This window comes from Oncorhynchus kisutch, linkage group LG14 (genome assembly GCF_002021735.2).
Source record: "Oncorhynchus kisutch isolate 150728-3 linkage group LG14, Okis_V2, whole genome shotgun sequence".
NCBI classification, from domain to species: Eukaryota; Metazoa; Chordata; class Actinopteri; order Salmoniformes; family Salmonidae; genus Oncorhynchus; species Oncorhynchus kisutch.
In genome coordinates this window covers 59,705,051-59,718,081 of record NC_034187.2, presented here as the reverse complement: position 1 = coordinate 59,718,081, position 13,031 = coordinate 59,705,051, and the positions used below count along the sequence as shown (strand labels likewise).

General features: G+C 41.3%; 1 protein-coding gene across 2 annotated transcripts; it reads right to left on the bottom strand.

Annotated features, from left to right (window-relative positions):
- Positions 1–2,723: 2,723 nt before the first annotated feature.
- LOC109903548 (frizzled-1-like) lies at positions 2,724–6,407 on the bottom strand. Of its 2 annotated transcripts, XM_031788668.1 has the most exons (2): positions 5,674–6,405; positions 2,724–5,150 (listed from the first exon to the last, which is right to left on the bottom strand). In XM_031788668.1, the coding sequence occupies exon 2, from the start codon at positions 5,147–5,149 to the stop codon at positions 4,466–4,468; it is 684 nt and encodes a 227-aa protein (XP_031644528.1). In that variant the 5' UTR covers position 5,150; positions 5,674–6,405; the 3' UTR covers positions 2,724–4,465. The 2 variants fall into 2 exon arrangements, with proteins under 2 accessions (XP_031644528.1, XP_020355912.1); XM_020500323.2 differs by having other exon boundaries at positions 2,724–6,407.
- Positions 6,408–13,031: the final 6,624 nt, after the last annotated feature.

Genomic DNA, 13,031 nt, shown 5'->3' with positions numbered 1-13,031 from the left:
CATCAAAACCAAATCAGAAGTGTCAGTTAATGTCCTGGGAATGTTAGTGGTGTGCTGGGCATGGGGTTGTGCATCGGATTTACAATGCAATAAAACAACAACACGTAAGAGGCACCCAGGTCTCCATGACCAACCCTTTACATGTTGCGTTTATATGTTTGCTCAGTGTAATAGCATCTATAGGGGTGGACAAAGACTGAGTTTAGTCTGCTGAGTTAAGTCTGCTGAGGAGGCCTTGGTCACTTGGTCCACTGCCATTTGGCTCAATTCCCCTCAGCTTTCAACCAGAAGCAATAGTTGGGCCACTTTTCGGTCTATGAATTCTAGGGAGTAGGAAGTCGGGTTGCCTGCATCTGTAAGCAGTGTCTCAGGGACTTGGGAGAACACTAATGAGGGCTGGTGCTCGTTTGGAGGAAGCATTTGGAGGCTGAACCCACCCACCGCCTCACGTCAACATTCAAAATGTTGAATTTTTTAATTTTTTTATTAAAAAAATAGATGAGTTATAGGTCTCCATTGTCAATGCTTGGGGAGAATGATGGGGCTAAACTTTTCAAGAAAGACCTTGTCACATAAACCAAACACAATCAATTCTACGTTGTTATGCGGTGTACTGTGCGGTGATTGACCACTGTTTCATTCAGTGTGTGTCGTGTGCCATCGGTTCCTATCTCTGCTTGATTTATCATATTGTTTCCAAACCAACAACATCTTTTCTGGAAACAGATGTTTGGCAGTGCAGCGTGTTCCATGCAATTTCACGTATCTGGCTTCTTTTCATAGCCTTCCAGTGACTCACGTGTCCTTGGCGGCCTTGCCAACATAGCTGTCTGACTGACTCCATTTCAGAGTGCTATCAGGAAATATATGTTCATCATGGATGTGATAGCGCAAGTGTGCTTTATGTGTGAGAACATTAATGCCACAGTCATTCATTCATTTATCAGCAAAACTGCAGCCACTTTTTTGCCATCAAGCTGAGGGATGGAGAAATGTAACCACAGCTGTAAATATCAGTGTCTTAAGCAGCATTTCTGCAGTACCAGACCCAATGGAATTTCATGATGTACGACAAGTGGGCTAGTCAGACAACTTTGATAAACAGAGTTGCCAAGTCCTGAATAATGATGAATATAGAATAAAAAATCAAGCTCTATTCAACTTTATCTTTGTGAACTATGAAATAGAGTAATGTCAGAGCTTTTTGTCTGAATTGCTAATATTAGCCGACTTACTCATTGATTCTACTATGTGAAGGAAATGAATGACTTAAGCCTACATTATTTGTAACACCATTAGCATGTTCATTCTCTGACTAAAACGTAGCAAAAGATTTTGAAAGTTAACATTTCTTAGAAATGTCTGCCATTGGAAGTTCAAAGTACTGAGTATACAAAACATTTAGAACACCTGCTCTTTCCATAACCGACTGATCAGGTGAATCCAGGTGAAAGCAATGATCCCGTATTGATGTTACTTGTTAAATCCACTTCAAATCAGTGTAGATGAAAGGGAGGGGACAGGATTGTGTGTGTGCCATTCAGAGGGTGAATGTGCAAGTCAAAAGATTTCAGTGCCTTTGAATGGGGTGTGGTAGTAGGTTCCAGGCACACCGGTTTGTGTCAAGAACTGTAACGCTGCTGGGTTTTTCTCCCAACAGTTTCCTGTCTGTATCAAGAATGGTCCACCACCCAAAGGACATTCAGCCAACTTCACACAACTGTGGAAAACATTGTAGTCACATGGGCCAGAATCCCTGTAGAACACTTGACACCTTGGAGAGTCCATGCCCCGACAAATTGAGGCTGTTCTGAAATTAACACTATACCCTAGTTAATGCTGGGCGTTTCATTTCTATTCAATTTTAGGTCCAGCAGGCTGTCCCAACACATAAAATGACATAAAAACATCTAATAGTGTAAAAGGCCTCTTAGGTTGACACTACATACATATTTTATATCCATTTGAAGATAAGTTCTTTATTTGATAAGATTACAGACTTTCTCAGGGACACCATTTAAATTTTACCCCAAGTTTGGGAACCATTGGTGTAGGCACTATACTTTACTACCTTCTTTCAAAGTATACTTTTCTGTTCAGTAACACCAGGGTTGTGTTTATTAGAGAACACAATTGGAAAAATTATTTAATGTTATGCATCGGAAAATTAAGTCTTGGTTGTGCTTCCCTGTTTTTTTCCCCCCCCATTTGGTGTCTAACGTACACTGCCCAGTAGTAAATCAACTAGACTGTCAGTGGTTTCAAATAGTGTCACAAAGCTCTTCGTCTAAAAGCTTCAAGTTACCTTTGTTGGCCTACATTTTTGACACAGTGTAACACTATCTACTGTACATAAAGACAACCAGGAGCTACAGGGAAGCAGAACGCACTATACTGCCCTACTGAGCAAAAAGGCAGTAACTGCTCAATTGGTCAAAAATGAGTTTGTTATATTTGATACATTAAATATATGCTTAATCATGTGGACAAGTATCCTGCCTCTATTGTATTTTGGAGAAAATGGGGGTCATGTTAGCGATAACTGCATAAACTTAATGTGAAACCAAGGTAAATAAAAGCCATTCTTCTAAATTCCACGCTATGAGCAGTTACTGCCTTTTTGCTTGGTAGGGCAGTATACACTTCCCAATTGGCAAGATTTTAGCTGAAACTGTTGCAATTCAAAACTTCCACCACAAAGAAAGATGAATTCCAAACCAGGATTATAGTGTATAAAAATGGAGGGAGCTTTTATTTTCATTTAAAATGATGGTATGCTAAGATTATCTGTTCAATATACACATTGGTAGAATTAAAAAAGGTTACTAGTAGAACGTTATATGCAATTTATAAAACATTGGTCAGTATACAAACAAGATTGACCTACAAATGTAGCACGATAAAAATGGCTCCGATTAAGAAAATGTAATACCTGGGTAAGAAAATATACCACAGCGGTAAAACACAAAAATCAATATCAGCGTTGATTCCTTTGATAAAAAAATAAAATAAAAAAAGTGTAACTGGAGATGAAGAATCATTGAGAACAAGTGAACAACATGGTTGTGTTCATTAAGGCATGCAACAGAAAACATTTTGCAATGGAAAACTTCTTATTGGACAAGTCCATACATTCCCTCCCTGTGTCTGCTTTCTACTGTTTGGTACCTAATGAACACGACCCTCTATGCGTTAGGGAAGCAAAAGCTCAATGAATTACCTTTGACAAAGGAGCTATAAAATTACCCTTGTCAAAACACCATCCATTACAGAGCTGTGACTGACAATTGGATACGAGCTTTGCTTTGTATTATAAAATAACGACTATGACATATGCGCAACATGCACGCATGCATGAATGTGACCGATTTCTAAGGACTCATTAAAGTTGAGAATGATTTATTCAAGGATGCCATGTGGGGTGAGGTATTAGTACATTTTCACCCATTTAAGCAGAGTAATGTGCTTGAAGTCACCAGAGAACAATCCCTTGGTGACTAGAAAGAGGTTGATCAACAGCTGTTGGATAATTGTGTAGACAGCTGGATTATTGGACTTCAAACACAATAACCCCACCCACACACTCTTCATTAAAACAAAAGGCACTGGACTGAGCATTCCATTATTGTCAAAGTCAATTCCAGTTGTATAGCTTGTGGGTAGAGAAAGTAATCATTTTGGAGCTATCCCCATAGGTAAAAGGCTTTTGAATGAGTGCAAAATTCAAAATAGCTCAATAGCGACAGGCCTTTTGTTAACACATTGGGATATAGATCTCAACCCCTAATCCAATATTTCTTTGGAGCAGTCTGCACTCACTGTAATGGGAAAATATCCCCAAAACACACATGGGGAAAGACCAATGAATGCGCAAACATCCCCTGAAAACACATGGTAAAACAAGGATGTCAATAGAAACGAGAATAAACTATAAAGTGGCCATTTTCCAGGTTTGAAATAGTGGACAGATTACAGGCTAATTTTGAACAAGGTCATTATGACCCATAAAATACAGCAAAAGTCCAACAGAACCTTGTTGACTTCTTCCTCAAACATAGGGAAGATCTCAATTGCATAGGGGAGGGACCTCTGGCTTTCTCATCCAATGGGTTTCGAGAAGGAGATGAGCGAGGACGTAAGGACTATGCAATTGAGATATTCCCATAGTTCACATGAAATGCTACTAAAGGGATGACATGAAAAAGTTCAATGGAGCACCAATAGAATGAATGAAAATGTTCATACAGTCCAATTCTCCTCATTGAACTAGATAAGAACTTTTCTTCCTTTTGGATCAAAGTGTGATTGATGAGAATCAAATGTGTGGTCTATTTTAAATACAAATATACATACAAAAGTTTCCAGAAAAGTGTATTTACAGTTACATTTGAGTGTCACAGTAGCCTTTTCTTCAATTCATGTTTCTGTCATAATATGTTCAGGGGATAACAAACAGTATAAGTTCTCACACGGTCGTCTCACCCTGTTTATTGATCGCCAGTCTCGTATAAAATCTCCTCCACGAATTCAGCGTTTTACTCGACCAAATCCAAAAGCCAGAGGTGATACCCACGATCAACGTCATCAGGTACTTGATCATGAAGACGGTAAAGTCCGGCGACATCTGCGGTTGATGGTGCCCGGGGCATGGCACGGCGTAGTTTTTACATGTCCGACTTACCCAACTCTTCTCCCACTGTTCCCTGAACGCCTGCTCATAGAAGTAGCATGCGATGACGATGGTGGCGGGCACCGTGTAGAGCACGCTGAAGATGCCAATGCGCACCATGAGCTTCTCCAGTTTCTCCGTCTTGGTGCCGTCGTGCTTCATGATGGTCCGGATGCGGAAGAGCGACACGAAGCCTGCCAGAAGGAACGAGGTGCCCAGGGAGAGGTAGATGAAGAGCGGAGCCAGAACGAAACCTCGGAGAGCGTCCACGCTGTTATTGCCCACGTAGCACACGCCGCTCAGAACGTCTCCGTCCACCTGCCCCACCGCCAGGATGGTGATGGTCTTGACGGCAGGTACTGCCCATGCCGCCAGGTGGAAGTACTGCGAGTTGGCTTCGATGGCCTCGTGACCCCACTTCATCCCGGCTGACAAGAACCACGTCAAGGCTAGGATGACCCACCAGATGGAGCTGGCCATGCTGAAAAAGTAAAGTATCATGAACAAAATGGTGCAGCCCTCCTTTTTGGTGCCTTGGACGACCGTTTTGACGTCGCTGTCAAAGCGGTCGTTGCATACCACCTTGTCCCCCAACAAGAAGCCAGCGATGTAGACTATTGACACCATAGTGTAGCAGCCTGATAGGAAAATTATGGGTCGCTCTGGGTAGCTGAACCTCTGCATGTCCACCAAGTAGGTCAAAACCGTGAACAGAGTGGACCCGCAGCATAACACAGACCATATTCCAATCCATATCTTGGCAAATTTCAACTCATCCTCATTGAAGTACATCATGCCATGGGGTTTTGAGGGCTCACAAGGTGCACCACAATACTCCTCCCCAAGAAAACGGTAGTTCAAATAGGGGGGTACTTTCAATGCAACTGGGCATCTAAACTCTCCCTTTACAGTCCTATGCTGCCCATAAGATGATTCTGTTACATCTGATGTAGGATTAATAGGAGCGCTTCTATCAGACACGTTTTGCCCGACGCACAACTCACCCGCTCCGTGAACAGGGAACGATTCACAGGCGAGGCTGTCAGGCCATTGGAAGCCGAATTTATTCATCAGAGCCTCGCAGCCCTGCCTCGCTCTCTCGCAGAGCGAGCGGCACGGAGGCAGTGCTTGTTCCAGCACCGTACAAACGGGAGCATACATGGAACAGAGGAAAAACTTCAGGTCAGGAGAGCATTGAACTTTCACAAGCGGATAAAACTGGTGCACTTCAAGCCCCGCGTCCTCTTGGTTTGTGTGCCCTAATAAATTTGGCATGATAGTCTCGTTATAGGCAATATCCGTACAGAGAGGAATGGAAATAGGTTGGCAAAAGCCATGTTCAGGAACAGACATTCCACGCTCACCATACTGACCATCTGCTTGCGGTAAAAGTGCAAAAATAATCAGAACCAGCAAATGGGAAAACATCCTACAAACTTTGTCGTTCCCCATTCCAAATAAATTCCAACACGCCACTTTCCAACCGCGAGTAAACACGCAGACTTGAGACACACTGGATTATTTTCCAGGATAAAACAAAAGCATACACGACTGTACTGTTTCCTATGACAGGCGACATACGTTAGTTTATATCTTTGCCGAGATGGTCGCTTCCACAATTTAGCTCGGCTACTCACAAGATATTTTAAATCCGTCTGTTATCAGTGTGTAGCCATTATCTGTCTCCAACTGTCTGTGTGACTGTTCGGTTTCTAGTCTCCCACTATTCACGGAGGGAGGAGCCTTGAAACAGATGATAGGTTACTTTTTAGGGATCATCTCAATCTTCCAAGATTGTTAATATTTGGTCCCCAAAATTAGATATATATTTTTTGTCTATTCTATTTGTTATCCTACTAAACCATGAATTTTAAAACATCATGCAATCTTCCTATTTTCGACTGAAAGTTGCTACATGTGTAATAAAAACGGTATCCAATTTGTATATCTTGCAGTAGAGGTGCTTGGTAAAAATCACCGGGGAACCTGTTCGTTTATATGCCTTGACACTGTGATATATATGCCCAAAACAATAAGAAGACACAGCGGCAGAATAAATTAAACCACACCTTTGTTTCATCACAAAACTGGAGAGAAGCAACCACAAAACATATTGCATAGAACAAACAGTTACATGACTTACAGCATGGTCAAGCAAGTTAATGTTTCTGACATTTTCAGACTACTAAACAACTAGAACCATGGAGAGTTATCACAATTCACAAAGAAAACACGCACTGCCTCCACTATTCCAGCATAATTTCAAAATCATCTAATCACCCATGCTTAGTCTAATACAGTGACAAAAGATACCAACAATGATTTAGTCCAACCATGGTAAGCTAAATATTATGCAGCTGTCCATGTTACTGATTTATGAGTGTGCATGTGTGTGTGAGTGTGTGTGTGTTCATGCAAGTAGAAAATACATTTTGACTCACCCTACTTGTAGAGAGGCGCTAATGTCATCCTTCTCTTTCATGTCATCACGCTTTTAGTTTTTGCTGTCCTAGGCAACCTGGCAAAAATGCTTGCTCGCTAACCTAACTTCCTTTCATGGGCATTGATGTGCCAGGCCAGATAGTTAACATTTGCCTAACGTTACTACATCTTGCTACATGTTGAACTTCCATCCTATCAGGCCAGGGCCACAATGTATACATTTATGGTTGGATCAGAATCGCCAGTCCAAATCCTTATCTCCATCCATGACTAATTTAGGACAGGACAACGACACAAGAAGATGCAACAATTCAAGTTTTCTGTCAATTACGTTTTGATTCTAATGTGATCTGATTGGTGTGACGGAAAATCCAAACTGGCTTCCCTTGACACTTTTTTTTGGTGTGCCAGGACCATTCACAGCTGAGCTCTCTCAGTATAGCTCAATGCTGATTGGCTATTATTTTATATTTTTTTGTCAATTGAGGCCAAATGCTCGCTGGCTTCCATTGCATTTAATGCTACGGGCGGCAACAATGTCATACTCTTTTTGACCAGACAGCATAGATGGGCTACACATACAGACAGAGGGCACTGTTTCATTCGCTTGGATGCTTTCTCCGGTGAGATACATTCAGCCTCTGCTGAACTGGAAGACATTTATGAAACACCGAGAGACGAAAGATAAATATATATATATTTTTTTTCTTTATCATTTTTTGGGGAAGCCTGACTTCTCTTGGCATCCATGAATACATGCCACTGATGTGCTGTTAGTATTATTTCCTTACAAACATTAGTGACTTGGTATGTGTTTTCATCACATTTTCGATTGAAAACTTGCTTAATCTGATACATTTTGACTGATATAGTTTCCATTAAAAGACAGACAAAAATTCACAGATTTTGACATTGTAAATGATTTAGGCCGACCAATGCATTTATAATAGCCACACATACGTTATCATTTCATAATCACCTTGGAATCAAATAACATCCCTAATCATCTTAATTGTCTCTATTAGGCAGACCACTAATATAAACCTTATCTACTCTACCACCACCATGCCATCATATCATATGGGTATTGAAAGTTGAGAAGGCTGCTGTGGTCCACGCCAGAGGCCCAGCTCTTACTCACGCAGCTGGGCCTGTAGGGGTCTGCTGTCCCTGGTCGGATTAACGCCTGATGGAGAGGAGGTGTGAAATTTAAGCCGATTGTGGAGTGACAGACTCACAGCTGGCCCCAGTGACCCTACAGGCTGCTGGGAGGGGGAGCTATGCCAGTCAGGCAGAGGAGGAGGATACAGAGGCAACCACAAAAGCGACATATTGCAGCACATATCCCCATACATGTACACACACGCACACACGCACACACACACACACACACACACACACACACACACACACACACACACACACACACACACACACACACACACACACACACACACACACACACACACACTAATGAATATTAGCAAAAACCCTATCCTTCTATGTTTGTCACTACAGTCCCAGCAGCAGTCCGGATCTGACCACATTATCTTGCCTTAATAGGCTGACCTCGCGGCTCCCCCTACTGAATTATGCATGCTTCCCCAGTCCCCCCTCCCAGTCCTTGGAAGTCAGCACTTCCCAGCAGATGTGGGTCTCAAAATGCCTGAAATCTTGCAATTTTGGAAGAATGTCTCTTTTTCTGCACCACAGATTAGTACACATATTTTATTTTGTAATGGGCAGCACTGTAAAACTGTCTGATAATGGAAAAGCAGTACTTCAAATGCTGCTTTTTGCATCCCAGATAATGAATCTTACAGTATTTTCATGAACAACAGGTGAAAAAAATATTGTTAATTGTATAGTGTTTGAAATCGATGTGCTCTTACTTATTACAGGTCATTCAAAGTGGAGCTATAGGAGTCAATTTTGCTAAAGGTTATCTTTTAATCTTTTAATCTTTTAAACCATTTTCAAACCTCACAACTTCATTGTGCCATTATGTCATACTGTTCACTATTACCACTAGCATATTACTCAAATAATAATTCACAGGGTATCATAATGTTTATGAAAACAACTGTCTTGATTATGATTGCGTCATTGCTACTGTAGTACATTAATCCCCGTAAGCCTACTTCATGTCCTATTAATACCACTTTTGACGGAAATTGTTTTTCCTCAATGTTCCTCATGGGTGACCATTCAAAGGCTCACTCCTCGTGAAAGAGGAGCAAAAACTAGACTTGCATCTTGTGTGTCTTGAACTCTCTCTGAAATGGACACATTTTACTTGGTCTCCACACTAAGCTACAGTGTGTTCCAATTACACAGACAGTGCCAGTGTGCAAACACAGCTTGTCCCGGCTCTCGGCATGACCCACCAAGCAAAACAAAATCCACAAACGAAGGAAATTCACACAGGTTCAGCTCCCAGCATTTTCTACTGTGAAAGGATTAGTTCTTAATTCAATTTGAGTTAAAATACAGGGAGAATGTTATTTCAAAATAAGAGGGTACATGAAAGATGGTAAAATGTTGAGAATCATTATTTGGGTGACTGTAGGGAATGTTTGAATACATTGTCATAGCTACGCTGGTGGTGGTACCAAGTCAGATGTAATATTATAACAGTTACTCTGAATGGGGTTGACATGTTCCCCTCTGCACAATTGCAAAGTTGCTGCAAGGGGTGTGTAGGTGTGTGACCGCCTGTATAAGGCCTGCCCCTGTCTTAAAGGAGAACACAGAACATACATTAGTAAACAACAACCTATTCCTATTCCTCTATGCAATTGAACCTGTTGAGTCATTGCCCATATATAGGTGTTAAAGGTCAGGGGTAATTCAGGAGTGTGTTCATTAGGGCACATACTACACAATACGACAATTGGAATGTTTCATTGGACTAGTCCAGGTAATTCCCCATTTTACTCGGTTTTCTTCTCTTTGCTGCCTACTGAATACAACAATGTAGTCTGCAGTCTGTGTGCTGAGTGTACTCCACCAGTGAGCACCACTTCCAATACCGCTGCATGGGAAAGCTGTTTTAGCTTATTCCTGCCTCGGAGCAACAAGCTGACAGACAAGAATGAAAACTCTCCCCTCCCTCCTCCTCTCCTCCCTCCTCCTCTCCTCCCCCACTGCAGATATTATCAACAAACAATAGAGCTCCAAAGAACACAGCGTATCAGGTTGAATCGCCTCGGGGTCTCTGAGTACACTGGTTTAGGAGAGCTGCAGTACAGCAGACTCATGGGGTTGCTGTTCTAAAGTTGATGAGTTGATGAGTGTGAAGAAGAGCATAGTAGTTGTCATCAGTGTACTGCAAACAAGGTTTCAAGCTTTTTAAAACATTTTATTTTATGTTACTAGGCAAGTCAGTTAAGAACAAATTCTTATTTACAATGACGGCCTAGCAGAAGGCAAGTGGCCTCCTGCAAGGATGGGGGCTGGAATTAAAGATGAAAAATAAATATAGGACAAATCACACATCATGACAAGAGAGACACCACAAAACAACATAAAGAGAGACATGGTATGGCAGCAACACATGACTACCCATCATGCTAGCAAGACAACATGAGAACAACATGGTAGCAACACAACATGGCAGCAGCAAAACATGGTAGCAGCACAAAACATGGTACAAACATTCTTGGGCACAGACAACAAAACAAACGGCAAGAAGGTCGAAACAACAATACATCATGCGAAGCAGCCACAACTGTCAGTTAGAGTGTCCATGATTGAGCCTTTGAATGAAGAGATTGAGATAAAACTGTCCAGTTTGAGTGTTTGTTGCAGCTTGTTCGAGTCGCTAGCTGCAGCAAACTGAAAAGAGGAGCGACCCAGGGATGTGTGTGCTTTGTGTGACTGGCAGAACAGGTGTTGTATGTGGAGGTTAAGGGCTGCAGTAGGTATCTCAGGTAGGGGGGAGTGAGGCCGAAGAGGGATTTATAAATAAGCAGATATACAGAGATGACCAGTTTACAGAGGAGTATAGAGTGCAGTGATGTGTCCTTTAAAGAGTAATGGTGGCAAATCTGATGGCCGAATGGTAAAGAACATCTAGCCTCTTGAGAGAACCCTTACCTGCCGATATATAAATTAAGTGTCCGTAATCTAGCATGAGTAGGATGGTCATCTGAATCAGTGTTAGTTTGGCAGCTGGGGTTAAAGAGGAGCGATTATGAGAGGAAACCAAGTCTAAATTTAACTTTAGCCTGCAGCTTTGATATGTGCTGAGAGAAGGACAGTGTACCATCTAGCCATACTCCCAAGTACTTTTATGAGGTGACTACCTCAAGCTCTAAACCCTCAGAGGTAGTAATCACACCGGTGGGGAGAGGGGCATTCTTCTTACCAAACCACATGACCTTTGTTTTGGAGAAAGCTTGTTGGACACTAAGAAAGCTTTGTGGTAGAGCGTTTAACCCAAAATCTGGGGAGGGGCCAGCTGAGTATAAGACTGTATCATCTGCATATAAATGGATGAAAGAGCTTCCTACTGCCTGAGCCACGTTGTTGATGTAAATTGAGAAGAGTGTGGGGCCTAGGATCAAGCCTTGGGGTACTCCCTTGGTGACATGCAGTGGCTGAGACAGCAGATGTTCGGACTTTACACATTTCATTCTTTGAGAGAGGTAGTTAGAAAACCAGGCCAAAGACCCCTCAGAGACACCAATAATCCGTAGCCGGCCCACAAGAATGGAATGGTTTACCGTATCAAAATCTTTAAACATTAAACATATCTGCATAACATTGCTTAGAATCAAGGGCAATGATGACGTCATTTAGGACCTTCAAGGTTTCAGTGACCAGTGGCGACCCGTCATTCAGGGCAGGTGGGGTCCCACCTGTTTCAAGCACAACATTTTTTGCAAAAAAAATTATATATACAGATAAATATGTAGGGCTTGCCTGTTTTGCATGTTATTTTGGCATTAACACGTGTCATATATCAGTTTGCAAACAATGTAAAAAAACAAACATATATCATTGAGTTAATAAAGCTGCGTACAAACTAGAGGTCGACCGATTATGATTTTTCAACGCCGATACCGATTATTGGAGGACCAAAAAAGTCGATGCCGATTAATTGGCCGATTTTTTAAAAATGTATTTGTAATAATGACAATTACAACAATACTGAATGAACACTTATTTTAACTTAATATACAGTGGGGCAAAAAAGTATTTAGTCAGCCACCAATTGTGGCCACCAGCTTTCATATGTTCTCATGTTCTGAGCAAGGAACTGAAAAGTTAGCTTTCTTACATTTTGCACTTTTACTTTTTTTTCCAACACTTTGTTTTTGCATTATTTAAAACAAATTTAACATTTTTTATTATTTACTTGAGGCTCAATTGATTTTATTGATTTATTTATTTATTTTACCTTTATTTAACCAGGTAGGCAAGTTGAGAACAAGTTCTCATTTACAATTGCGACCTGGCCAAGATAAAGCAAAGCAGTTCGACAGATAAAACGACACAGAGTTACACATGGAGTAAAAACAAACATACAGTCAATAATGCAGTATAAACAAGTCTATATACAATGTGAGCAAATGAGGTGAGAAGGGAGGTAAAGGCAAAAAAGGCCATGATGGCAAAGTAAATACAATATAGCAAGTAAAATACTGGAATGGTAGTTTTGCAATGGAAGAATGTGCAAAGTAGAAATAAAAATAATGGGGTGCAAAGGAGCTAAATAAATAAATTAATTAAAATTAAATACAGTTGGGAAAGAGGTAGTTGTTTGGGCTAAATTATAGGTGGTCTATGTACAGGTGCAGTAATCTGTGAGCTGCTCTGACAGTTGGTGCTTAAAGCTAGTGAGGGAGATAAGTGTTTCCAGTTTCAGAGATTTTTGTAGTTCGTTCCAGTCATTGGCAGCAGAGAACTGGAAGGA